Source organism: Bison bison, unplaced genomic scaffold (assembly GCF_000754665.1).
Source record: "Bison bison bison isolate TAMUID 2011002044 unplaced genomic scaffold, Bison_UMD1.0 scf7180017864064, whole genome shotgun sequence".
NCBI classification, from domain to species: domain Eukaryota; kingdom Metazoa; phylum Chordata; class Mammalia; order Artiodactyla; family Bovidae; genus Bison; species Bison bison.
Genome location: NW_011494636.1, coordinates 2,257,585 through 2,282,834, shown reverse-complemented (window position 1 = coordinate 2,282,834; position 25,250 = coordinate 2,257,585). Strand labels below are relative to the sequence as shown.

Sequence of the window (25,250 nt, the reverse complement as noted above, 5' to 3'; positions counted from 1 at the left end):
TGTTAAGACAATGTAGAAACAGAATACTAATGCCAGGCTGGATGAAGCACAAGCTGGAATGAACCACACCCTCTCCTTGCTCAAGGACAATGTGAAATCAGACATCCAAATTTCTTGTTAAGCAGGTTTTAATTAAAAGAAAAAAAAATTTTTTTTGGCAAATCACTTGGACTTAGAAGTAGTCTTATTTCAGCTCTATGCCACAAAAAATTTCTATTATCTATCCAGAAAGTCTTAGGATATAGAATATTTACCTCCTAGGGTATGAAGTTTCTGTCGCTTAACTTCCCAGGCTGAGAAAATTTCAAAGACCAAAAGCTGACTGAACAATAGTCTGCACCTTACCAACCACTCTATATTAAAACAATGAAAAATAATGCCTCTGTTGTTGATTTGTGTATTCACTAAGAATGTTTTTCAGCTTTAATTGCTAGACTTGAGAAAATTGAGTCTTCATGAAATAGTATCGCTAATTCGTAGATGGACTGCAGCATGCCAGGCTTCCCTGTCCTTCACCATCTCCTGGAGCTTGTTCAAACTCATGTCCATTGAGTCAGTGATGCCATCATGATCTTACTTTTTCGAATGTTGAGTTTTAAGCCAGCTTTTTCATTCTCCTCCTTCACCTTCATCAAGAGGCTCTTTAGTTCATCTTCACTTTCTGCTATTAGGGTAGTGTTATCTGCATATCTGAGGTTATTAATAGTTGATAGAGCAATCAAATATCTTCATTCCAGCTTGTGCTTCATCCAGCCTGGCATTTCACACGATGTACTCTGCATATAAGTTAAATAAGCAGGGTGACAATATACAGCCTTGATGTACTTCTTTCCCAATTTTGAACCAGTTTGCTTTTCCATGTCTGATTCTAACTGTTGCTTCTTGACCTGTATACAGGTTTCTAAGGAGGCAGGTAAGGTTTGCCTATTAGTGCTTACTTATATTCTGACTAATTGTAAAAGACCCTGATGCTGTGAAAGATTGAGTACAGGAGCAGAAGAGGGTAACAGAGGATGTGATGGTTGAGTGGTATCACTGACTCAATGGACATGAGTTCGAGCAAACTCTGGGAGATAGTGAAGGACAGGGAAGTCTGGCGTGCTGCAGTCTAGGGGGTCGCAAAGAGTTGGACATGACTGAGGGACTGAACAACAATATTATAAATGATCTCATTTATATGAGATCTTTTTTTTTATTTTTAAATTTTCCCTTTCATTCTTTGATTGTCAAAAAGTCTATATAAGGATTGTAAGCAGTCTATTATTTTCATGGTCACCATAATTAACTATTTTTCTTTAGTAAAACTTTAAATGAAATAAATAGGCTTCCTGTAGTTATTAAGCCTAAGCAAAATGGGAAGTTTGGTTGTACACTGACACTGTCAAAGCCCTTTTTTTGTTGTTGTTTAGTTGCTATGCTGTGTCCAACCCTTTTACAACCCAATGGACTGTAGCCAATTTCCTCCATCCGAGGGATTCTCCAGGCAAGAACTGGAGTAGGTTGCCATTTTTTCCACCAGGGGATCTTCTCCACCAGGGATCAAACTCGCCTCTCTTATGTCCCTTGCATTGTCAGGTAGGTTCTTTACCACTAAGCCATCTGGGAAGTCCAAGAACCTTTCTATATAGGCTAAAGGTCCTCAAAACATCCTGAGGGAAATAGAGCATTGGTGGAATATTTTGGGGCACAAACCATCATTCTGCAAAATAAGGTAAGTTCTGGACAATTTTCATTGTTAAATTGTCAAAAGTTCCTTATGTTGAGAACATGTCTGCCTTTCTGCAGTTGGCATACATTGGTTTCAGTTGCCCCTAGGATGAGATGAGTGAGGCATTTGCCTACAGGGTAAGTCAACAGATTGCCAAATTACCCATTAATCAAGAAAATAAATAATACTTTAATGTAACATATCAGAGAAGGCAATGGCACCCCACTCCAGTACTCTTGTCTGGGAAATCCTATGGACGGAGGTGTCTAGTAGGCTGCAGTCCATGGGGTTGCGAAAAGTCGGACACAACTGAGTGACTTCACTTTCACTTTTCACTTTCATGCATTGGAGGAGGAAATGGCAACCCACTCCAGTATTCTTGCCTGGAGAATCCCAGGGATGGGGAAGCCTGGTGGGCTGCCATCTATGCAGTCGCACAGAGTCAGACACGACTGAAGCAATTTAGCAGCAGCAGCAGCAATGAAAAAAATATAAAAGTATTCAATCAGGACATGCTCCAACAGGGTCAGGATTTGGGTGAAGTGAATGAGGTGAGTCATAAAAGTATAGCATCAGCTCCTGTCTTTACTGGAAATTTCAATTTCTTGAGGTCCACATTCTATTTGAATACTGGAGATTGCACCCTCAAAAGAAGCCAGATGAAAGATGTTGGTTGATGTGTGTTCATCTGCAGGAATTTCAATGTGCATTGTTTGCTTATAATATCAGTGAACTTACCATCTCTCGCTTCTGCTTGAGTTTCCTACCACCACTACAGTCTCTACTCCTTACCACAGTTCTCTTAAAAACTTCCTTGGGTCTTGGCCTCCAGCTCTCATTGCAATCCCTTTATACTAGATGATTCTTGATGTAAATACATGGGAAATTCATTCCTGACTCCATTTTACTTGGATTGGATTATTTTTTTGTACTTGGGTGAAAAAATATCAGAAATCTCACACAACTTAATTGTCAAAGAACGGTGTTTTTTTCATAGCCCTTTAGTTCATATTGGCTTGTCTTAGTAACTAAACACAATCAACATATTCTATTTTTCTATGAAACCAAGGTAACCATGGAAAAGTGTTTCTCCGTATAAACTGGCTTGTAGATGTTTATGTTCTCCAGAGGCTTTCCAGCAAGTTTAAATTGGTGATGAAAACAGACATTAGATATTGACAGAGTATAAGAAGCATTCTTTAAATCTTCTTTAATCAATAAGTTATTGTCTGTTCCATGCTGTCTCAGAAAAAAACAGCTAAGTAATCACTATTATTTCTGTTGGGACTTCCAACTCAATTACAGCATCAACATCCTCTTTATAAGAAAGTGTTCATGCTTTATAAATGTTCTTTAGACAAACAGTGGTGGGAAATTCAAAGTTGGATAATTTGAATCGCTTCTATACTTGTATGTAAAAAGATAAATCACAGAAGACAAAGCATCATTGCCTATAGGAGTGGTACAGTGTCTGAGATCATTATCATTTCACTTTCTCTTTGTCTATAACCTTTTCAGTTCAGTTCAGTTCAGTCGCTCAGTCGTGTCTGACTCTTTGTGACCCCATGAATCGCAGCACACCAGGCCTCCCTGTCCATCACCAACTCCCAGAGTTCACTCAAACTCACGTCCGTTGAGTCGGTGATGCCATCCAGCCATCTATAACCTTTTATTGAATATTTATTTTATTGTTCACTTGTATAATAATACACTTGCATATTAATCTTCACTTGTATAATAAACCAAGCAAATGAGACATAAACTGGAATATGTTTATTCAGGGGGAAAAAACAAACAGAATAATAAAGACTATGCCTACTTTTAGTTAAAAATTAAATGCTCTCCAGGTTTGGGAGAAAGTTTAGACAATGACTCTCATTAAATGGACTCTGACAAGAGCTAATGTTAAACCGAATGACATTAATCATTTTGAGATGACTGACTTTGAGAGATGTTCCATAAATTATTTTCTGTGTAAGCCATGCCATTTCCTCGTGTTTAGCACTAAAACATTAATCTATCATGAAGTGTTGAAATATGAACTGCCATTGTAAACATTAACATATTCAAGAAAAACACAAAAGATGTATGGAGAGAACATTAAGAATAAGAATTTGCCTTTATGCAAGGAACAGGGAAAGTGCATCTGTCAGTAAATTATAATGACAAGCGAAAACAATTTTGATCCATTAAGTATGAGAGGAACAACGCCAGTTTTCTTAGGCATATTCATTTTTATTCATTCAACAATTTTAGGGAGTCAGTATTATTATTATTTTTTCTTGAAAAGCAAGCAGACAGGCTCAGAGAGGTAACAAGCCTTGACCAAAGTTACACAGTTGGTATGTTGCTGTGACACACCAACTGAGCTCAGGTCTGTCTGCCTCCATCGCCTGGGTTTTTCTCAGTGAGCTCCTTTTCGGATGTCCAGGTGTTTTCTTCACTCGTACTCCATAATCTTTGGTGAAATGATTCCCAGGCACCATCCCAGGTTAGAACTGGACATGGAACAACAGACGGTTCCAATAGGGAAAGGAGTACGTCAAGGTGGTATATTGTCACCCTGCTTATTTAACTTATATGCAGAGTACATCATGAGAAATGCTGGGCTGGATGAAGCACAAGCTGGAATCAAGATTGCTGGGAGAAATAACCTCAGACATGCAGATGACAACACCCTTATGGCAGAAAGAGAAGAACTTTCACTCTTGATGAAAGTGAAAGAGGAGAGTGAAAAAGTTGGCTTAACACTCAACATTCATAAAACTAAGATTATGGCATCTGGTCCCATCACTTCATGGGAAATAGATGGGGAAACTGGAAGCAGTGACAGACTTTATTTTTTGGGGCTCCAAAATCACTGCATATGGAGACAGCAGCCATGAAATTAAAAGATGCTTGCTTCTTGGAAGAAAAGTTATGACCAACCTAGACAGCATATTAAAAAGTAGAAACATTACTTTACCAACAGAGGTCCGTCTAGTCAAGCTGTGGTTTTTCCAGTAGTCATGTATGGATGTCAGAGTTGGACTATAAAGAAATCTGAGTGCTGAAGAATTGATGCTTTTGAACTGTGGTGTTGGAGAAGACTCTTGAGATTCCCTTGAACTGCAAGGAGAACCAACCAGTCCATTCTAAAGGAAATCAGTCCAGAATAGTAATTGGAAGGACTGATGCTGAAGCTGAAACTCCAATACTTGGGCCACCTGATACAAAGAACTGACTCATTTGAAAAGGCCCTGATGTTGGGAAAGATTGAAGGCAGGAGGAGAAGGGGATGACAGAGGTTGAGATGGTTGGATGGCATCACCGACTCAATGGACATGAGTTTGAGTAAACTCCGGGAGTTGGTGATACAGGGAGGCCTGGAGTGCTTCAGTCCATGGGGTTGCAGAGTCAGACACGACTGAGCGACTGAACTGAACTGAATTGAACAGTCCCAGGATAGACAAAACATTCCACAAAGTTCTCCAACTCAGACATACCAATCAGAAAGCTGTGTTTTTTTTTTTTTTAAGTAACTTTTCTCTTTAAGCGTCTCAGTTTTGAAGAATGCGTACCCTGAAAGTGTTCGTTGCTCAGTTGTGTCCCACTCTTTGCAATCCCATGGACTATAGCCTGCCGGGCTTCTCTGTCCATGGATTTTCCAGGCAAGAATACTTGGAGTGGGTTGTCATTTCCTTCTCCAGGTGACCTTCCCGACCCAAGAATTGAAGCCGGGTCTCCCACATTGTGAGCAGACTCTTTACCGTCTGAGCCACTAGGGAAGTTATACCCTGCTGTGTACCCTGGATGAAAAAAAGCAACATTCCCCTCACTAGAAAAGAATCATCTATTCTATTAATTGTTAAGTACTCTGGTTTTTAGATTGTTTTCTGTAAGTTATGTTAGTTTGAATTTTTGGTTGGCACATGACCACCTGGATGAACTATGAAATCCAAGTTTGACAAAAATGAGGGTTGACTTCATTGGTTTTTTATGGACTTTCCTATGGTTTTCTATCAAATGTCTTTCCAGGAGGCAAAGAAAGCCAGATTGCTGTCAAGTTTCTGTCTTTGCATATGCTGGCCCTTTCTCTGCCTCAAATGCCTTCTCTGCCTTGCTTCCTGAAAAATTTCCCCTCTTTTAAAATCCACCTCAAATGCCCTCAGTTCTTTTGTGAGATCACTCTGGAAACCCTCAAAGTAATTCTCTTATTCTTACAAACTTCCATCTATTTTACATATACCACTATTAACATTCACTAGGCACTTCACAGCACCTTCTTTTGTGTAATTCTCTTTTCTCACTTAGCCTATGAGTTACTCAATAGTGTAGATAAAGTCAGAGTCTCCTTATCCCAGTACCTACTATGGCCCTTGGCATTGAAACAAATCCTCAATAAATACTCGTAAAAATGATATTTAAAAACCATGAAATATTACAATGTTTTAAAACTGTAGCCTTCAGGAAAATGTAAGAAGCAGCACTTATTAGGAGCCTGTTTCCTTGAAGAGTTTAATTAAAATCATGGTTGTTGAACTGAGTTCATTTGAAGTAGACTGAATTTGATTCACTATGATTGAATTTCCTACTGTATCTTTTCTCTTGTTTGCATTTGGCCTTTCATGTTTAACAAAACCTTCTGCTAACAGGATCACAAGATCCCTCAAATAATAGTGAGAAAAGTGCAGTGTGGAAGGCAAGGGACTTACTACAAATCATAGCTAAATAGAAGAGGTGAACAAAAATTCTGGCTCTCTGAACCCCTTTGTTACTCTTTCCAGTAGAGTAACAATAATAATAATAATCCTTTTAGGTTTATTTATAGCTCTTTAATCTATTCAAAGGAAAAGTATTTTTTTTAATAGTCACAAGAGGCACTATAACATGGAATAAGCTGCCACCAGATTTGGTGACTTTCCAAACAAGGTCATTTATAAATTCAATGTTAGAAATATTACCCCCTATTGAAATTTTTAGTATTCTCTTCTCAGTGACAAACAATAAAATGCAAGCACGTATTTATCCATACATAATGGTATTGTCAACAATAAAATGAAGAAATAGTGCACTGACCATAGTCTGTGTTTTCCGGCTCCCAACAATTTGATGGCCAAAAATAGGGTGTCTGTGGAATGAAAAGAAGTGGAACTTAGGTTAAACACATAAAGAGTTAGTGGGACTCCTGGTTTATGAGCCGTGTTTATCTTCAGCAATTATCTAGAACAGTTTGCTAACAATGTGTTTTATTATCTAGAAAAAAATACTCAGAGAGGCACTGTAAGGTTTTCCTTTTAAATTTACTTTGCTAATCAATTGTTCAGCCTCTAAATAAGTACAGCATGTATATAAACAGTGTGCCTTTGCTACAGTTGCATGTCATCTGACATAAAGGTAAAAGGACTGATTGCACTATTTATACAGAAGTGTTAATAGAAGTGTTAATCCACAAAGACTGAAAGCAAAGTATTATATTCACTAAGACTCATGATGAAATAAGTTTATATTTAGAAAATTAATTCTGTTGATTCGTGTATTTCATCATTGCCCTCCATATGTCCAAAAGCACAACCATCAGAATTTTTCCTTACGATGGGCAAACAGTTGCCTGGCTCTATTAATTATAATAGTGCAGTTCTCAACATTATCCAGCTAGATTAAAACAACTTTTCTCCTTCACTTTAAAAAACATTTCTTCATAGACACACTTACTGCTCTAAATTTTTAAACTGCACAAGTCAGAGATCAATTTTTTAAACTAATATCTTAGTTGACTGCATAACAGTAGACATATATGATTCTGTGAAATTCTAGAAACTGACTGATGAAACTATAAAGAAACTGTCTGATTGAGAAAACCAATTATTATCATCAGCAGGTTATATTTTCTGATAGGGTTTTTCTAGCCCTGATGGCTGGACATGCTTGACTCTAAACTCTGAGCAAACTCCATGACTACCTGTCTGCTCTTTCAAATGGTTCCTTGGATGATGATGGCCCTGGGATTCAATGGAACAGTCTCTGTAGATATCAGACTTGTGGATTTGATTATATTTTTCAATTTTACATTAACAATCAGATTAACAATCTGTGTGTAGCAAGCATATTTGGTGTAATCTCTGATTGCATGCATGCATGCTCAGTCACTTAGTCATGTCCAATTCTTTGCGACCCTATGGACTGTAGCCAGCCAGGGTCCTCTGTCCATAGAATTTTCCAAACAAGAATACTGGAGTGGGTTGCCGTTTTCTTCTTCAGATGATCTTTTCAACCCAGGGATCGAACCCACGTCTCGTAACTCTCTTGCCTTGGCAAGCGGATTTTTTGCCACTGTGCCATCTGGGAAGCCCAATCTCTGATTACCGGTTTGATAATTCTGCCTCTTAGAAGAGGGATTCTCAAGGAGGGTAAAAGGGTAATTGGGAAAACTTTTTGAATCTCTGAGAGAGGGTCCTTCCAAACAGTTCAGGACTCCCAGGGGATTTGATTCACTCTCTATACTTTCTTGGAAATTGCTCTGGTATCATAAAGAAGGCTACTAATATTAATTCTGTATATAGGTGAACAAATTTAGAGGGTAAAAAGGTTGAAGCACTAGATAAAGGGGGATATCAAGGCTTTATACAGCACCCCCTCACTGGCAAATAAATTCACTTAACCCAATTTGAGGACAAAATTGGGTCACTATTCTAGGGGAAGCATAGAGAAAGAAAATAGAAAAAAATCTTCTTTTCACGCGGGCTGCTAGTGTTTGAGATACTTCTCAGAGAATGCATTATTCCCTTTGGGTTGCTTCTTTAGTTTGGGGGATGTGTGTGTGTGTGCAAGCATATTTATTTAATTTTAAAAATATACACTCTAGTCAGACTGGTCAGACAACATAACTTTTTTTTTTCCCCCTCAAAACTACAAGGAATGTTTTCACCAGTATTCTTACAATTTTTATTTATTTTTCTATCATTTATTTAGTGAAAACTCTCTGACTGTAAAAATAAATAAATGAAACTATTTTATCCTGTGATATTATGTGGAAAGATGTTTTCAGGTCTTCCAAGGAGATCAAACCAGTCAATGCTAAAGGAAATCAACCCTGAATATTCATTAGAAGGACTGATGCTGATGCTGAAGCTGAAGCTCCAATACTGTGGCCACCTGATGCAAAGAGCCGACTCATTAGAAAAGACCCTGATGTTGAGAAAGACTGAAGGCAGGAGGAGAAGGGAGTGCCAGAGGATGAGATGGTTGGGTGTGTGGCATCACTGACTCAATGGACATGAATTTGAGCAGGTTCCAGGAGATGGTGAAAGACAAGGTCGACTGGTGTGCTGCAGTCCATGGGGTCACAAAGAGTCAGACATGACTGAGCAACTGAACAACAACAACATTAAGTGGAAAAGGTATAAAACTAACACTCTTTACTAATATTGCAATATTTTTTTCTAGGAAACCAAAAGAGTTCCAGAAAAACATCTATTTCTGCTTTATTGACTATGCCAAAGCCTTTGACTGTGTGGATCACAATAAACTGTGGAAAATTCTGAAAGAGGGGAGTGAATACCAGACCACCTGACCTGCCTCTTGAGAAACCTATATGCAGGTCAGGAAGCAACAGTTAGAACTGGACATGGAACAACAGACTGGTTCCAAATAGGAAAAGGAGTACGTCAAGGCTGTATATTGTCACCCTGCTTATTTAACTTCTGTGCAGAGTACATTATGAAAAATTCTGGGCTGGAAGAAGCACAAGCTGGAATCAAGATTGCCGGGAGAAATATCAATAACCTCAGCTATGCGGATGACACCACCCTTATGGCAGAAAGTGAAGAGGAACTAAAAAGCCTCTTGATGAAAGTGAAAGTTGAGACTGAAAAAGTTGACTTAAAGCTCAACATTCAGAAAACGAAGATCATGGCATCTTTTCCCATCACTTCATGGGAAATGGATGGGGAAACGGTGGAAACAGTGTCAGACTTTATTTTTCTGGGCTCCAAAATCACTGCAGATGGTGACTGCAGCCATGAAATTAAAAGACACTTACTCCTTGGAAGAAAAGTTATGACCAACCTAGATAGCATACTGAAAAGCAGAGACATTACTTTGCCAACAAAGGTCCGTCTAGCCAAGGCTATGGTTTTTCCTGTGGTCATGTATGGATGTGAGAGTTGGACTGTGAAGAAAGCTGAGCGCCGAAGAATTGATGCTTTTGAATTGTGGTGTTGGAGAAGACTCTTGAGAGTCCCTTGGACTGCAAGGAGATCCAACCAGTCCATTCTGAAGGAGATCAGCCCTGGGATTTCTTTGGAAGGAATGATGCTAAGGCTGAAACTCCAGTACTTTGGCCACCTCATGCAAAGAGTTGACTCACTGGAAAAGACTCTGATGCTGGGAGGGATTGGGGGCAGGAGGAGAAGGGGACGCCAGAGGATGAGATGGCTGGATGGCATCACTGACTCGATGGACGTGAGTCTGAGTGAACTCCGAGAGTTGGTGATGGACAGGAAGACCTGGTGTTCTGCGATTCATGGGGTCGCAAAGAGTTGGACACAACTGAGCGACTGAACTGAACTGAACTGAAAAGACAATTTCTTCCCTAGATGGCTCTAGTGGTAAAGAACCTGCCTGCCAATATAGGAGACGTAAGAGACATGGATTTGATCCCTGGGTCAGGAAGATCCTCTGGAGGAGGAGATGGCAAGTCACTCCAGTATTCTTGCCTGGGGAATCCCATGGCCAGAGGAGCCTAGTGGGCTACAGTTCATAGGGTCACAAAGAGTCAGACATGACTGAAGTGACTTGCACAGGACACAGCACAAAAGACATTTAAAGAATAACAAACCTTATAGTTTGCTGGAATTTAAAAATTTACTTTCACAGTTCAGCTAGACTTTAGGACACTTTAGTGTATGAGTTTCTTTGTTTTTCAGAGTTGGGTCCTTTAGCTGTGATTAAACAGATCCAAAACTGTCTAGCCATCACTCAGTAATCTTTGGCACATATTCTAACGTGATGAAAGTCATGAAAGTGATCTGGATAATCATGTCAGATCTCAATTTCAGTTAGCTAAGGAGAATAATTAGACAATTATAAGTTTACAGTGCATACAAAAATCACATGATTGAAAATTTACACAGTGCAGCATGTCAGTGAAACTGTTTGTCTCAAACTTATGCCCCAAAGCTTCTTCAGATTCCTAATGATGGCCAGAATCTCAATCATTTCCTGAAGCAATTATAAACACAACATTGCAGGCTTCCTAGTTTAATTCATGAATTTTAAAATCCTTTCATGGAGTTGAATTTCAATTTAATGTAATAAAGAACTTAATGCTGCCTGGAACCAATGCAAAAATGGAAGCATATACCTTGAACAATAATGTGTTTTCTATTTCTAGAGCTGTTCAAGTATAGATTAATTAATGCCTTGGTAGACACTGTAGCAGGAATTAAATTATCCCTGACTTTGGTGAGGTTTTTTTTGTTTGCTTTTAAAACCTTGGTTTTAAGATTGTATGGTTATTAGATTTACAAATATATCATATTTATATCCTATTTTGAATATGTGTATATGCCATTAAAGTATTTAACATTAATTCATATAATTTAAAAGATTATCTATCATCTATTGGAAGGACTGATTTTGAAGCTGAAACTCTAATACTTTGGCCACCTGATGGGAAGAGCTGACTCATTTGAAAAGACCTGATGCTGGGAAAGATTGAAGGCAGGAGAAGGGGACGACAGAGGATGAGATGGTTGGATGGTATCACCGACTCGAAGGACATGAATTTGAGTAAACTCCACAAGTGGGAGATGGACAGGGAGGCCTGGTGTGCTGCAGTTCATGGGGTTGCAAAGAGTTGGACACGACTGAGCGACTGAACTGAACTGAACTGATCATCTATTTAGGTATATCAAACTTGGCAATCTTCTGCCTGTACCTAGAAGTAATGTAAGAGATCTGGGTTTGATCCCTGGGTTGGGAAGATCCCCTGGAGAAGGGAAAGGCTATCCACTCTAGTATTCTGGCCTGGAGAATTCCATGGACTGTATAGGGTCGCAAAGAGTCGGACATGACTGAGCGACTTTCATTTTCACTTTCACTTTCAAGACATCACTACTAATTTTCAGCCATGCCTCAGCTAGTTTGTTTTGAGGGAAATTTTTGAATTCAATAATTGCCAAGAGGTAGATTATATTCAGGGCTTCCTAGGTGGCGCTCGTGGTAAAGAACCCAGCTGCCAATGCAGGAGACATGAGACCAGGGTTCAATTCCTGGGTTGGGAAGATCCCCTGGAGGAGGGAATGGCAACCCACTCCAGTACTCTTGCCTGGAAAATCCCATGGACAGAGGAACCTGGTGGGTTACAGTCCATAGGACAGCAAAGACTCAGACATGACTGAATCGACCTGCCACACACACACACACACACACACACGCAGATTATATTCAGTGCCTCCCTTGCTGCTGCTGCTGCTAAGTCGCTTCAGTTGTGTCCGACTCTGTGGGACCCCATGGACGGCAGCCCACCAGGCTCCCCCGTCCCCGGGATTCTCCAGGCAAGAATACTGGAGTGGGTTGCCATTTCCTTCTCCAATGCATGAAGTGAAAAGTGAAAGTGAAGCTGCTCAGTTGTGTCGGACTCTTAGCGACCCCAAGGACTGCAGCCTTCCAGGGATTTTACAGGCAAGTGTACTGGAGTGGGGTGCCATTGCCTTCTCTGCAATGCCTCCCTTACAGATATATTAATCTTATACATAGATGATTTTACTTGTAAATTGACAGTGAAGATGGATAAAAGTTGGTATTTTATCAAAAAATATCTTTTATATAGAATTTGTAAAAAAAAAATTTAGGCTTAAATGTTTACTTTATAGTCTGTATATGAAAAATTCATATAAGAAAATAAGATTTTATGAAAAATATAACCCTGCAATACCAAAGTAACTCCTTTAAAAAATCAAAAAGTGTTAGTAGCACATATGAAATTTCTTTTCTAATAACTAGTAATTTTTATTCACTAAAATGCTAACCTTAGGACCACAAGTTACTCTGACTTAATAATAAGCTATTTTAAGCACTATTACTTAAAATTTAACCGTTCTAAGGATAAAGCTTCATTATTTTAAAGACTTTTAAAATTAAGTGATCCAACTAATTTCAATTGCTTGAATACTTAGGTCAGTATCACAATTTCAGGAGGTTGCATTGTTTCCTAGCTATTCAGTGTAAAATCCAATGATTATTCCTTGGATAGAAGTGCTCTGTGGCAAGTGAGAATACTCTAGGAGGACAATGACCTTTGAGAACAACTTTTTTCAAAACATATTCCCTCTGTTCTCTGTTTCCCCAAGCAAATCCTTAGGCACTCAAGTCACTTATTTAATCAATAAATCAGAGCTAGTGAGAAGAATGCTCCAATGTCTAAAAGTGGGACAATGGGAAGAATCCTCTGAAAGTACCTAGAGCTAGAGTTTGAACTCTGGCATTACATGTGCCTTAATTTTACAGACTGGAATCCACTAGTCAGTTACTAATGAATCATAATGTCTAATGAAATGTAGAATACACTTCAGGTAAATCATCGTAACTCAAGTGTCGACTGTGTGCCCAATGACCAAAATTGGAGTCCATAATCATTTCCTCAAAGATTATTTTTTATAGATATCTCATTTGAAAATGACCTAGAATAATTCTTGTCAGTTCATAAGTTATCTAAGATGGCCTCCTGAGTATACACACGCAAAGCATCATGCGTGTCCTTCACAGACTTTTTCAGTCACCAAGTCATTTCCAACTCTGTGTGATCCCATAGACTGCAGCACGCTAGGCTTCCCTGTCCTTCATTATCTCCTGGAGTTTGCTCAAACTCCATTTCATTGAGTCGGTGATGTCATCCAACCATCTCATCCTTCATTGCCCCTTTCTCCACAGACTTATAGAAGGTCTCAGACATGCAGAGGATATGTATTTATTAGTTATTTCTATCCCGGAGCTTTAAGCATTCCCATGACTGTTTGCTTGGACTGTAGATGGCTCTGGATGACACAGGGTCTAGAGTATAACAAATTTAGTTACCATCTCTCAACTTCCTTCCTAGCAAATAAATATAATTTACAGATGACTGTCTCATCTTCCTGAATTCCACTGTCACTCAGAATTTTTCCCAAACTTTTTATATAAAATATAACTTCAATCATCACACAACTTAGTTTTCACAAATCATTAATTAATTAGATTCTAACTAGCTCAAGTCAAAGTAAAATAAGCCAAGTCTCAAAATTTCTGTAAAAACAATGAAAATGCAGACATATTTTTACTTTTAAATAATACTTTTAATAAACTTACTTGGAACCGGTAAAAGGTGCCATCATCCTTGAGTGTGAGGACATGATCCGAGATTGGAAAGAAGTAGCCGTGGGCAGCCATTAGCGTTCCCAAATGGAGTGCCTCCACTAGTTCATGAAAACAAATGGAAAAACACATATATAATTCTTTAAAACTGTTCATTTATAGGCATGTAGAATTTTATCTTGTTTCTTTTGAGCACATTCCTACATTGGAATACTCAGCATCCCAGAAAAGCCTGTCTTTGTACTTCTTTCAGCTCTTTCACATAAGGTACCAAGATGGCTCTGCTTCCTGATAGTGACCACAATGACCAACCGCGCACGTGATCAGACCATGAGAACATAAAGCTATGGAATGTTGAAGCTGAACGTCTTTCTGTAATCAAAGAATCTGCTTCCTTCATTTTACAGATGGGACATGTTTTGCTATGTGTTAATAATCTTCCACAAACAAATATATTTGGCATTTACATAGCACTTTAAACTTGAGAAGGGGACGAAAGAGGATGAGATGTCTGGATGGCATCACCGACTTGATGGACGTGAGTCTGAGTGAACTCCGGGAGTTGTGATGGACAGGGAGGCCTGGCGTGCTGCGATTCATGGGGTCACAAAGAGTTGGACACGACTGAGCAACTGAACTGAACTGAACTGAACTGTCCTGTAATATGAATATCCAATACTATTAGCAATTCTTCTAATGACATATCATTACTAGATAATGTTAATAGGCAATGTTTAGGCATCTAGAACAATTTCTACTGCGCTAAGTGTGCCTGCAGTCTGTGGTTGGCTAGATTGCTCTAGCTTTTACGACTCTATATACAATATTCTAGACATGGACTATGTAGAGATTTATATAACAATGAAAACATTATATTTTCCCAGTAGTCTCATAAATAGTTGGAACATAATACTGTAATACTCACACTCCTTCTAGAGCAGTCAATGGTTTCTCCCAATAAAAAGGATAAGAAAATTTGTTCACTAGGATTATTACTGCATTTGTGCAGGGACAACATAAAGTTTGCTAACTCGAAGCTTAGAAACCATGGAACTATTCAAGATAGCTTTTTAGTCCAATATAAGCATATATGTATATAGAAAATAAAAAAGTTAGGTTTATTGATTTGTTTGTGTATCTTTAGGTGCAATTTTCTGGTGGCTCAGATGGTCAAAAATCTGCCTGCAATGCAGAAGACGTGGATTCAATCCCTGGGTCAGGAAGATCCCCTGGAGAAGGGAACAGCTGTCCACTCCAGTATTCTTGCCTGGATAATTCCATGGACAGAAGAGCCTCGTGGGCTACAGTCCATGGGTTTGCAAAGAGTCAGACACGACTGAGCAACTGACACTTTTTTACACTTTAATGTGCAATTTATAGATTTAGTTCTATTTTTAGATAAACAGCTAAAATGATTCTTTAACTCTAGGATTCTAACAGACTTTCCAGGACTCTATCTCTATCTCCGTCTGTCAATCACAGGTAATTTTCACACTTCAGCTAGTACTGAGTCCCTAAACTGCTTGCTATGGCCCACCTACCTAAGCAGAAGAATCTCCTCCTATCCCCTTCACACGTCTATATTGGCTAATAATGAAATAATTGTTCAATTTATTTAACCTGTAGTTGGGTACTATAGTGCCCCTTTTAATATTATCTAGCATATTGCAAAATTTTAAGTGGTAACTTCTACCTCCGGCCTCCACTTTACCATTCTTGTCAATAAGAAAGAACAACTGCTGACCATCCTCTTTACCATGGGCCTGGAAGACCGTTATTAAGTGACCCAGTTATCTTGTTTACACACCCAATCAGTTATACACCTCTCTCCATAGAGTGTTCTTTTTCTACCAAGAAGGATTTCATCCTTTATGCATCCTTTTAGTTCAAAATCAAGATCTTCTCAAAGTCTGTGCTGCTTATAAGTATATACTCACATATTCTGTGATTGTCATTAAAGCTGAGAAGGTAGTGTTATATGATGGGAAGAACAAAACCTTTGGAAACACTTTTTAGCTTTTGTTACTTAAATTCTCTGCAGAGAAGGCAATGGCACCCCACTCTAGTACTCTTGCCTGGAAAATCCATGGATGGAGGAGTCTGGTAGGCTGCAGTCCACCGGGTTGCTAAGAGTCAGACACAACTGAGCGAATTCACTTTCACTTTTCACTTTCATGCATTGGAGAAGGAAATGGCAACCCACTCCAGTGTTCTTGCCTGGAGAATCCCATGGACAGGGGAGCCTGGTGGGCTGCCGTCTATGGGGTCACACAGAGTCGGACACGACTGAAGTGACTTAGCAGTAGCAGTGCCTCTCCTATCCATTAATACAGGTAATAAACCCACCCTGCACAGCTCATATGAAAATCAAATAATACATATATATATAAAGAAGTTGGGAAACTTTACTGGTGGCCTAGTGGTAAAGAATCTACTTTGCAATGCAGGGGGTGTGGGTTCAATCACTGGTCAGGGAACTAAGATCCCACGTGCCCTGGAGCAACTAAGCCTGTGGGCCACAACTACTGAGCCTGTACTCCACAACTAGAGTCCAGGCACCATGTTGACAGATTTCACGTGCAGACCCGATGCAGCCAAATAAATAAATAAAAATGATTAAAAAAAAAAAATTTTTAAGAGAAGAAGTTGGACTAGTATCCTGTGCATAGTAGATACTCAGTATATGGTAGCTCTTGTGCTTCACTGGGCTTCCCAGGTGACTCAGTGGTAAAAGATCCGCTTGCCAATGCAGGAGACACAGGACATGTAGGTTTGATCTCCTGGAGTAAGAAATGGCAAACCGCACCAGTATTCTTGCCTGGAATATTCCATAGACAGAGGAGCCCGGCAGGCTATAGTCCAAGGGGTCACAAAGAATTGGACACAACTGAGCACAGAGCACATTGTGCTTCATTACTTATACACCAAATGATTTTTACTTTTCTCCAAAGTACTTTCAGGAAATCCACTTCCATAATTGGTCTTTAACTAGGCTGAGTGAGAGGATCTGGCATTCCTAAATAGCATCAGCCAGTCACATCTTCTTTTTGTGTGTTATTTATAAAACTAAAATGGCAAGCATATCTGTGAGGCATGCTGGCCTATAACAATGAGCAGGTGCTCACAGCCTGGGTCATGTTCAGAATCCCTGGTTACTCATGTTGGCAGCACTAGAAAGAACAATTTTTGAGGATTTCAAAGTCAGGTGGCCTACTTATCTGCTAGGTAGGTAGTACCTATATTGTCACAACCGTCTTTATTCATTTTATTCCAACAGTCTGTGGCCTAGGAAAATATTATTAGTCCTATTTTCCAGAAAGAGAAATTGAGTCATGGCACATGAGGAAATTTTCAGAATATAGATACAAAAAGGAAAACTGAGATGCCCAGAAAGATTAACAGTAAAGAGCTTCTGAACTCTAAACACAGGAAAGAGTGTGACTAAAATAAAACAAACACCAAATAAAAAAAAAGATGCTAACATGCTGATGAGGATTAGAAAAACATAGTGAAACTAAATATAGGAAAGCTGAAGAAAAGAAAATCAGAAGAAAATGAATAAGTTCTTACTGTATTCAATAGTTACTAATTATATGATAAATCAAACATTTCTAGAGAGCAAGATGAATGCTTTCTTCACTATCATAATTAGGCCTGCATTAAATGCTTGCTAGAAAGAATAATAGTAAATTAGCAATCAATCTCAGCCTCACGCTTTTGAGGTACAAATACTCCATTTTATTGGGTTTAATCATATATATTCTCATTTTACAACCCTCTAAGATATTCTCAGGCTTATAATTTTATTAATAAGGAAAATTGTTTTTGATAGGTTTTTTAAATGCCCTGAATCCAACAGATACACATTTGTGAGAGTATCAATAAGATCAAAATTCAGTTTCTACATGGCCCACACAAAGTTCAAGGCAGAGGTCAAGTCAAACTATTTAACTTAATATTTAAGAGGACTGAATTTCTGTTCTTTTTTTTAATTTTTTTAAATTTTATTTTATTTAACTTTACAATATTGTATTGGTCTTCATATATCAAAATGAATCTGCCACAGGTAAACCGTTTAAAATGATTTTAATTTCACTGGTCAAATAGTAACCTGGAAAGTTTGAGATTACAGGAGTTATAATGCTCTGTCACAGGACCTCCAGAGAACATGACTCCAGGACAAGATGAATGCTAAGATAAAAATCAGGGCATCATGGTGAATTTTGTTTCATTTAAGACTATAACCTTGCATTTAGCATAGCAATAGCAAAAGTAGCTATTGAATTGATGTTTGCTGAATGAGTGAATAAGCAAATTTATGAATAAATGGTATATGGAATTTTAAAAACATAGTATTGCACAAAAAATACAAGCTATTGTGTGTTTGATGATGAGGAGCTTGTCATCATTGAGAAGCTCCTCCATCATTGAGCTTGTCTTCATTTGAGAAGCTCTGCCAAGATAATGTAGATGTTCAAAATGTAGATGTATCTTTTCAAAATACTTTTAAAGCTTTTGAAGTGGGATTGTTGTGGGTATATTATATGGGAAAAGATAACAGTGATATAAATGGCTGAAATCCCACTAAAAGATCTTAGAGTGGGCTTGAGATAGTTTTCTCAAGGTTGAATTACTGATAGTAATAACATGGAGACATTTTTCCACATGGTCCAGCTGCTCCTGAATCTCCACAATAGCCTTAATTTAACGACAATCTGGAGGACTACTGGCAGTCTTGGATCTAAGTGTTGAAAGAATTTAGTGGGTAATCTATCAAGATCACCCTCCCAATAATGGCACAGCAGATGGCTCCACATCATTATGCTTCTCAGCAAAATAATTAATCATCTTGTACATGTGTTATCCACATCACCCACACAGCTAAACAAAGTTCAACAACAAATTTACTGTAAGACTCCAGTTTATTTTTCATTTGGATATTCAAGCATGAACAAACTCAGGAGTAAAACTGCATCTCTAGACAACTGTTACTATGTGAACAGTGTAATGTGGCTGTGTTAAGCCAGATGTACTAATTTCATTACTTCACCTCGAACCTTTAAATAATAGAATTATCAAAATCGTTTAAAAGCAAAAGGAATTCTACATGGTGTAATTTGCTTTGGAACCATAACTACTTCAGAAAGTCAAAAGGATAAAAAGTATACTATAAAAGAGGTTTGTGTTGTTCAGTTCTGTATTTCCATATGTAGAAATATATATTTTTCTATATTAAATTTGTAATTATAACATATTTTCAGAACTCAGTATATTTTCTTTATCCAGCAGTCCCACTGCTGGCAGTCTCAGTACCTCCCAGATATACCCTATATTTTGACACTGATACAACAATGCCTCTGAGTCAAGAAAATAATAATAATAATTTTCACTAAGAATTACATTTGTATTTCTGTTATGCATTTTTACTTTTATTTTATGGGTATATAAATCAGCAAATGTGATTCATTTATCAACACAGCGTACATGATGTAGCAAGTATGATTAGTGAATGGGGAGAAGTATTTTAGAAGGAAATCCACTCAAGACAGAAAAAAAGACAGTGGATAATATGACATTAAGGCAAGAAAAGCTAAAAAGTAGTCACAGGTAAGTCATTAAACAGTATTAATAAAATAACAGACATTCATCTTCATGTGTCTGAGTCATAAAGGAAAGATTTTGTTAAACTTGTTATTCTCTAAGAAGACAGGGAAGTGGTTATAGAAATATTTAAAAATATTATACTTTTATAGAATAGGCATTTGCAAGGTAAGATGAATCATGTGCAAAAAATCACATATGCAGATTTTTTTCTCCAACAAGGTCAAATAAAAGTGAAATAATCACAATAGGGACTTCTGAGGTAAGTTTATCTTCTCATTACTAAGAGTTAGTGAAAGCAATAAGTATTCAGGCTTTCCTCCTTTTCTAAAAAAACATCGTTTTCACATAGGAAAATGAAGTGCCACTTGCTTTTTAGTACTCACAAACCAGGGTTTGTAAGTGTATAACATGGTATACGGATGATATAAAAGGATTTTACTTGGGAGAAATAAAAACAAGCTTAATTTATATCAACTTTGAAGATGACACTAGGTAATTAAAACAGGTAAATAATATTTCCAAACAAAGGAGCACAGTATGGGGTGAAGCAACTAGAATATGCAAGCCAGCTGCTTGGGTTCAAACCCTGATTCCCTCATGTGCTGGCTGTATAACTGGGGCAGAAGATACATTCTCTGGACCTTAGAGTCCTCATTTGTAGAAAGAAGACAATAATAAAACACTGATATTAAAAGATTGTCATGAGGATCAATTGAGATAAATGAGAAATACTTAAAATAAGGCCAGTCACATAGAAGAGCTCCAAAAATGTGAGTTATTAGAGTTGGCTAATATTAATGAGAGAACACATTTGGAAGCACTTAGTGAAAAGGCAGTGGGGAACCTGGTAGCTGGTATTGATCCACGCTCCAGATCACATTGAACACTCCCAATTGAACACTCTTTAAAGTCCTCCAGATGATCCAACTGGAATCTTTAGTGTATAGGTGATGATTCTGCTCTGGAATACACTTACATTTATTCCTAGGAAGCAAAGAACACTACCCCAATTCTAAAGATTTGGTATCATAGTTATAGGACAAATTTTCCAAAGGTAACATATTCTGCACATGGGATTTACAATCTGAAACATGAAAATGCAACAGATCAGTGAGAACTCCCCCAATTCAAGAGAGGGTGGGAAAGACCAGAGGGTGGCAAGGACACAGAACCTGGCAATGCTGAAAAACAACAGTGACAGAGGAAGCGCAGCGCCAGCAGACACAATGGAGGTGCTTTCTTAAGGAAGCATAATATTTTCCCAGGACTCAAAAAAAAAAAAAAAAACAACTCATTAAAAGGTAGTACTGAGAGTAATAAGATCATACATCAATGGCCCTTATCACACACAGGGTAGAGTAGCCTAGTTGCCTCATATGGGTAAGTACAAAAGCTTAGGAAATTATTTCAATATGAAGAACAGTGCTGAAATATTTTAAAAGCGAAAGATATCACATAGGTGATATCTTTGTGATATCGGTGTGGAGGACTGGTTTAAGAACCATGGTATCTGGTAACTATATTATATCAGGATGTTCATTTCACTGACACAGTATATCCTTTTGTAAAACTGGTAGGTGCATCATTGTATAAAATGAGCCACACTTCAACAAGATTCTGTTTTATTTATATGTGTAGTTAGGTGGTAGAACAGTATTCAGAGGAGAGAAAAATCACACTGAGTTTATTCAAGAATAGTGTAAGGAAAGTGTAATAATCACAAGAGCCAAGGCAATAATAAATTACAGTGTAAAGCAACATTCCTTCTAAAGTTCAATATACATTCTGCAAAATTTCCATTTTTGTCTAAAAAGTATTTATTTATTTGCCAGCACTGGATCTTAGTTGTGGCATGTGGGATCTTCAGGTATAGGCAGACTCTTAGTTGTGGCATGTAGTTAGTTGCGGCATGTAGAAGTTCCCTGATCAGGTATCGAATCCGGGCTCCTTGCATTGGGAGCAGAGAGTCTTAGCCACTGGACCACCAGGGATTTTCTTCTATTGCCAGTTTCTTAATTGTTTTGGCTTCATTTTTATAGGTCTTTTTTCCTTCCTTCCTCTTTGTTCTCTTGTTGATGACCATCTTTAGTGTTCTGTTTGGGATGCTTTTTCTTTTTTTGCTTGTGTATATATTGTAGTTCTTTGGTTTGCATTCCCCATAAGTTTTTTGTTTAACAGTCTATATATGTAGAAAGTAAGTTGCTGGTCCCTTTCCCACCTAGGGAAGTTACTTTAGCAATTGTTGTAAAGATGGTTTGGTATTGCTCAATTCTCTTAGCTTTTCTTCCTGTAAAGATTTTGATTTCTCTGATGAATCTGAATGAGAGCCTTGCTGGGTAGAGTATTCTTGGTTGTAGGTTTTTCCATTTCCTCACTTTAAAGATATCACGCCACTCCCTTCTGACCTGCAGAGTTTCTGATAAAAAAATCAGCTGAAAATCTTATGGGGATGCCCTAATATATTACTTGCTGCCTTTCCTTTGTTGCATTTAATACTTTTTATTTATATTTAACTTTTGCTATTTTGATTAGCATGGGTCTTGACATGTTTCTCCGTGTTTTATCCTGTATGGGACTCTCTGCACTTCCTGGACTTAGGTGACTCTTTCGTTTTCCAGGTTAAAGAAGTTCCTGTTTGCCGCCCTGCGTGTAGGATTGTTGGTACAATCTTTCTAAATTCCATATGTATGCATTAATATACAGTATTTCTTTTTCTTTCTGATTACTTCACTCTTATATGATATGATAGTGGGTCTATCCACAGCTCTGCAAATGAAATTGTTTCATTCCTTTTAATGGCTTTTGTTTTTATTTTTATTGTCTTCGTACAATTTATGTAAGAGAATGTTTAATTTATGTTCTCTTCTAGAGTTTTACAATGTCAAGTCTTCTATTGATATTTAAACATTCAAGCCCTTTTGAGTTTATTTTTGCATGTGGTGTGTGTGTGTGTGTGTGTGTGTGTGTGTGTGTGTGTGTGTTGTAAATTCACTGACTAACATACAGCTATCCAGCTTTCCCAACACCACTTGCCAAAGAGACTGTGTTTTCTCCATTGTATACTCTTGCTTCCTTTGCTGAAGATTTTTTGACCATAGGTGTGTGAGTTTATTTCTACACTCTCTATTCTGTTCCATTGATCCATATGTCTCTTTTTGCATAAATACCGTGCTGTTGTGGGTACTACAGCTTTGCAGTACTACCTGAAATATGGGAGGATTCTGCATCCAGCAGAATGTTCAGAACAGCATCCTGTTCTTTTTCCTCCAGATTGCTTTGACACTTCTGGGTCTTTTATTGTTCCATATAGATTTTTGGATTATTTGTTCTAGTTCTGTGAAAAATGTCATGAGTAATTTAATAGGGATCACGATAAATTTGTAGACTGCTTTGGATAGTATGCACATATTAACAATATTAATTCTTCTAGTCTAAGAGCACAGTATATCTTTCCATTTCTTTGAATCATTTCCTTTATCAATGTTTTATAGTTCTCAGTATGTAAGTCTTTCAACTTTTGGGTCAGGTTTATTCCTAAATATTTTATTTTTTAATGCGATTTTAAAAAGTACTGTTTTTTGACTCCCTTTCTGATATGTCAATGTTAGTATAAAGAATGAAACAGATTTCTGTATTTTAATATTGGATCTTGCTACCTTGCTGAATTCATCATTGATAATTTTGAGGTTAACAAACAAATTTGCATTGTTTGGTAACTATTAACTTATAAATTTTAAAAGGTTTCTTTACCTTAATTAACTTAGAGGAATGGACCAACGAACCTACAAAATATGCTTTCTTTAAAAAACTATGAAAGTGAAAGTAGCTTAGTCATGTCTGACTCTTTGCGACCCCATGGACTTTATAGCTCATGGAATTCTCCTGGCCAGAATACTGGAGTGGGTAGCCTGTCCCTTCTCCAGGGGATCTTCCCAACCCAGGAATCAAACCAGGGCCTCCTGCATTGCAGGTGGATTCTTTATCAGTTAAGTTACCAGGGAATCCCCACTCCCTCTCTGCAAAAACTATAGTAGATATATTAATTTCAGACAACGCAAACTTTATAACAGGGGATTGTCAGGGCTAAAGGAGGATGATGAATAATCATAAAGAGGTCAATTCTCCAAGAAGACAGAACAAGTTAATGTCTATAAACTTAAGAGTGTCAAAATATGTAAGGCAAACAGTGATAGGACTGAAAGGAGAAATATACAAATCCATTATTATAGTTGTAAACTTCAGCACCAGTCTTACAGTAATAGATACATAAAACAGACAAAAAGATCAATGAGACTTAGATGAACCTGAAGAACACTATCCATCACTTGATGTAACTGATGTGTATATAATATTCTATCCAACAATAGTAGAGTTATTCTGTAACATACATGAAATGTTCATCAATGTTCAAAGAGATGAATCACATTCCGGGCCATAAAACAAACCTTAAAATATTTAAAAGAATAAACGTCATACAAAGTATGATTATAATAGAATTACATATATTATAAAGTTAAACTAAATATCAACAAAATAAAGATAATTGATAAATACCCAAAAGTTTAAAATAATACACATCTTAGTAATTCATATGTCAAAGAAAAATTCGAGAGAAATTAAAAATTATAATGAGCTGAATGAATATTTAATTTATCGAAACTTGTACTCTATAGCAAAGGCAGCGCTTAGAGGGAAATTTATACTGCTAAATGCATCAATAACCTAAGGTGGGACTTTAGTATCACAGAAACTAGAGGAAGAAGGGTGATTTAAAGCTAAAGAAAGGATAAAATTACAGAAGCAACCAGAAAACAATAGAGAAAAATCAATGAAATTGATAGACTTCCAGCCAGACTAACCAGGAAAAGAAGAAAGAAAAAACAAATTGTCAATATCAGAAATGATAGGGGAGACACTGTGGATCATTACTACTGACCTATGAATATTAAAAAGATAATAAAATAACACTATTAACAGCACTGTGCCCACAAATTTGATAACTTAAGTAAAATAATCAATTACTTGAAAGATATAAACCAAAACATACAGAAGAGGCAACAGGTAACCTGAAAAGCTCTATTTTTTCAAAGAGAGGAATCAATAGTAACCTCCCTTCAAAAAAAGCAATGGTTCTAAAAAGTTTTGCTGGTAAATTCTACCAAATATTTAGGGGAGAAGTGCTACCAGTTCTTCTTCCAGAAAATTACAAGCAGATAGAACAGTTCCTAACAGTTTCTCTAAGATTAGTATTACCTAAATACTAAACTCAGAGAAAGACATTACAAGAAGGAAAATGACAGGCCACTTTCTCCTACTAACATAAAAAAAATCCTCAACGAAATATTATCAAATAAAATTCAACAATCAATAAAAAAGGATTCTTTTTCAATCTTCCTTGTCTTTCTTCTCCCAAACTTTGTGAGGAAGTATAAAAAACCCAGAGGTTCATGCTGATATAAATAAGTGACTGAATAAGTGGAGGATATGGACAAAGTTCCCCATCAAAAAAAAAAAAAAAAACCGGAGTAATTTATGTATACATTTCACCCTGAATGAGTTGGAGCATAAATTCTTACTCCTTTAGTCTGAGCTACATTTAGGAATT

The 25,250-nt window shown here is 37.4% G+C and overlaps 1 protein-coding gene across 1 annotated transcript in view; it reads right to left on the bottom strand.

Annotated features, from left to right (window-relative positions):
• The window catches only part of RGS7 (regulator of G-protein signaling 7), a 489,491-nt gene that overhangs the window by 70,926 nt on the left and 393,315 nt on the right, over positions 1–25,250 (bottom strand). The window contains exons 5-6 of the mRNA XM_010836687.1: positions 14,036–14,142; positions 6,767–6,818 (exon numbers count right to left, since the gene is read on the bottom strand). Of these exons, the coding sequence (XP_010834989.1) occupies positions 6,767–6,818; positions 14,036–14,142 (159 nt within the window). The remainder of the gene's footprint in view (positions 1–6,766; positions 6,819–14,035; positions 14,143–25,250) is intronic.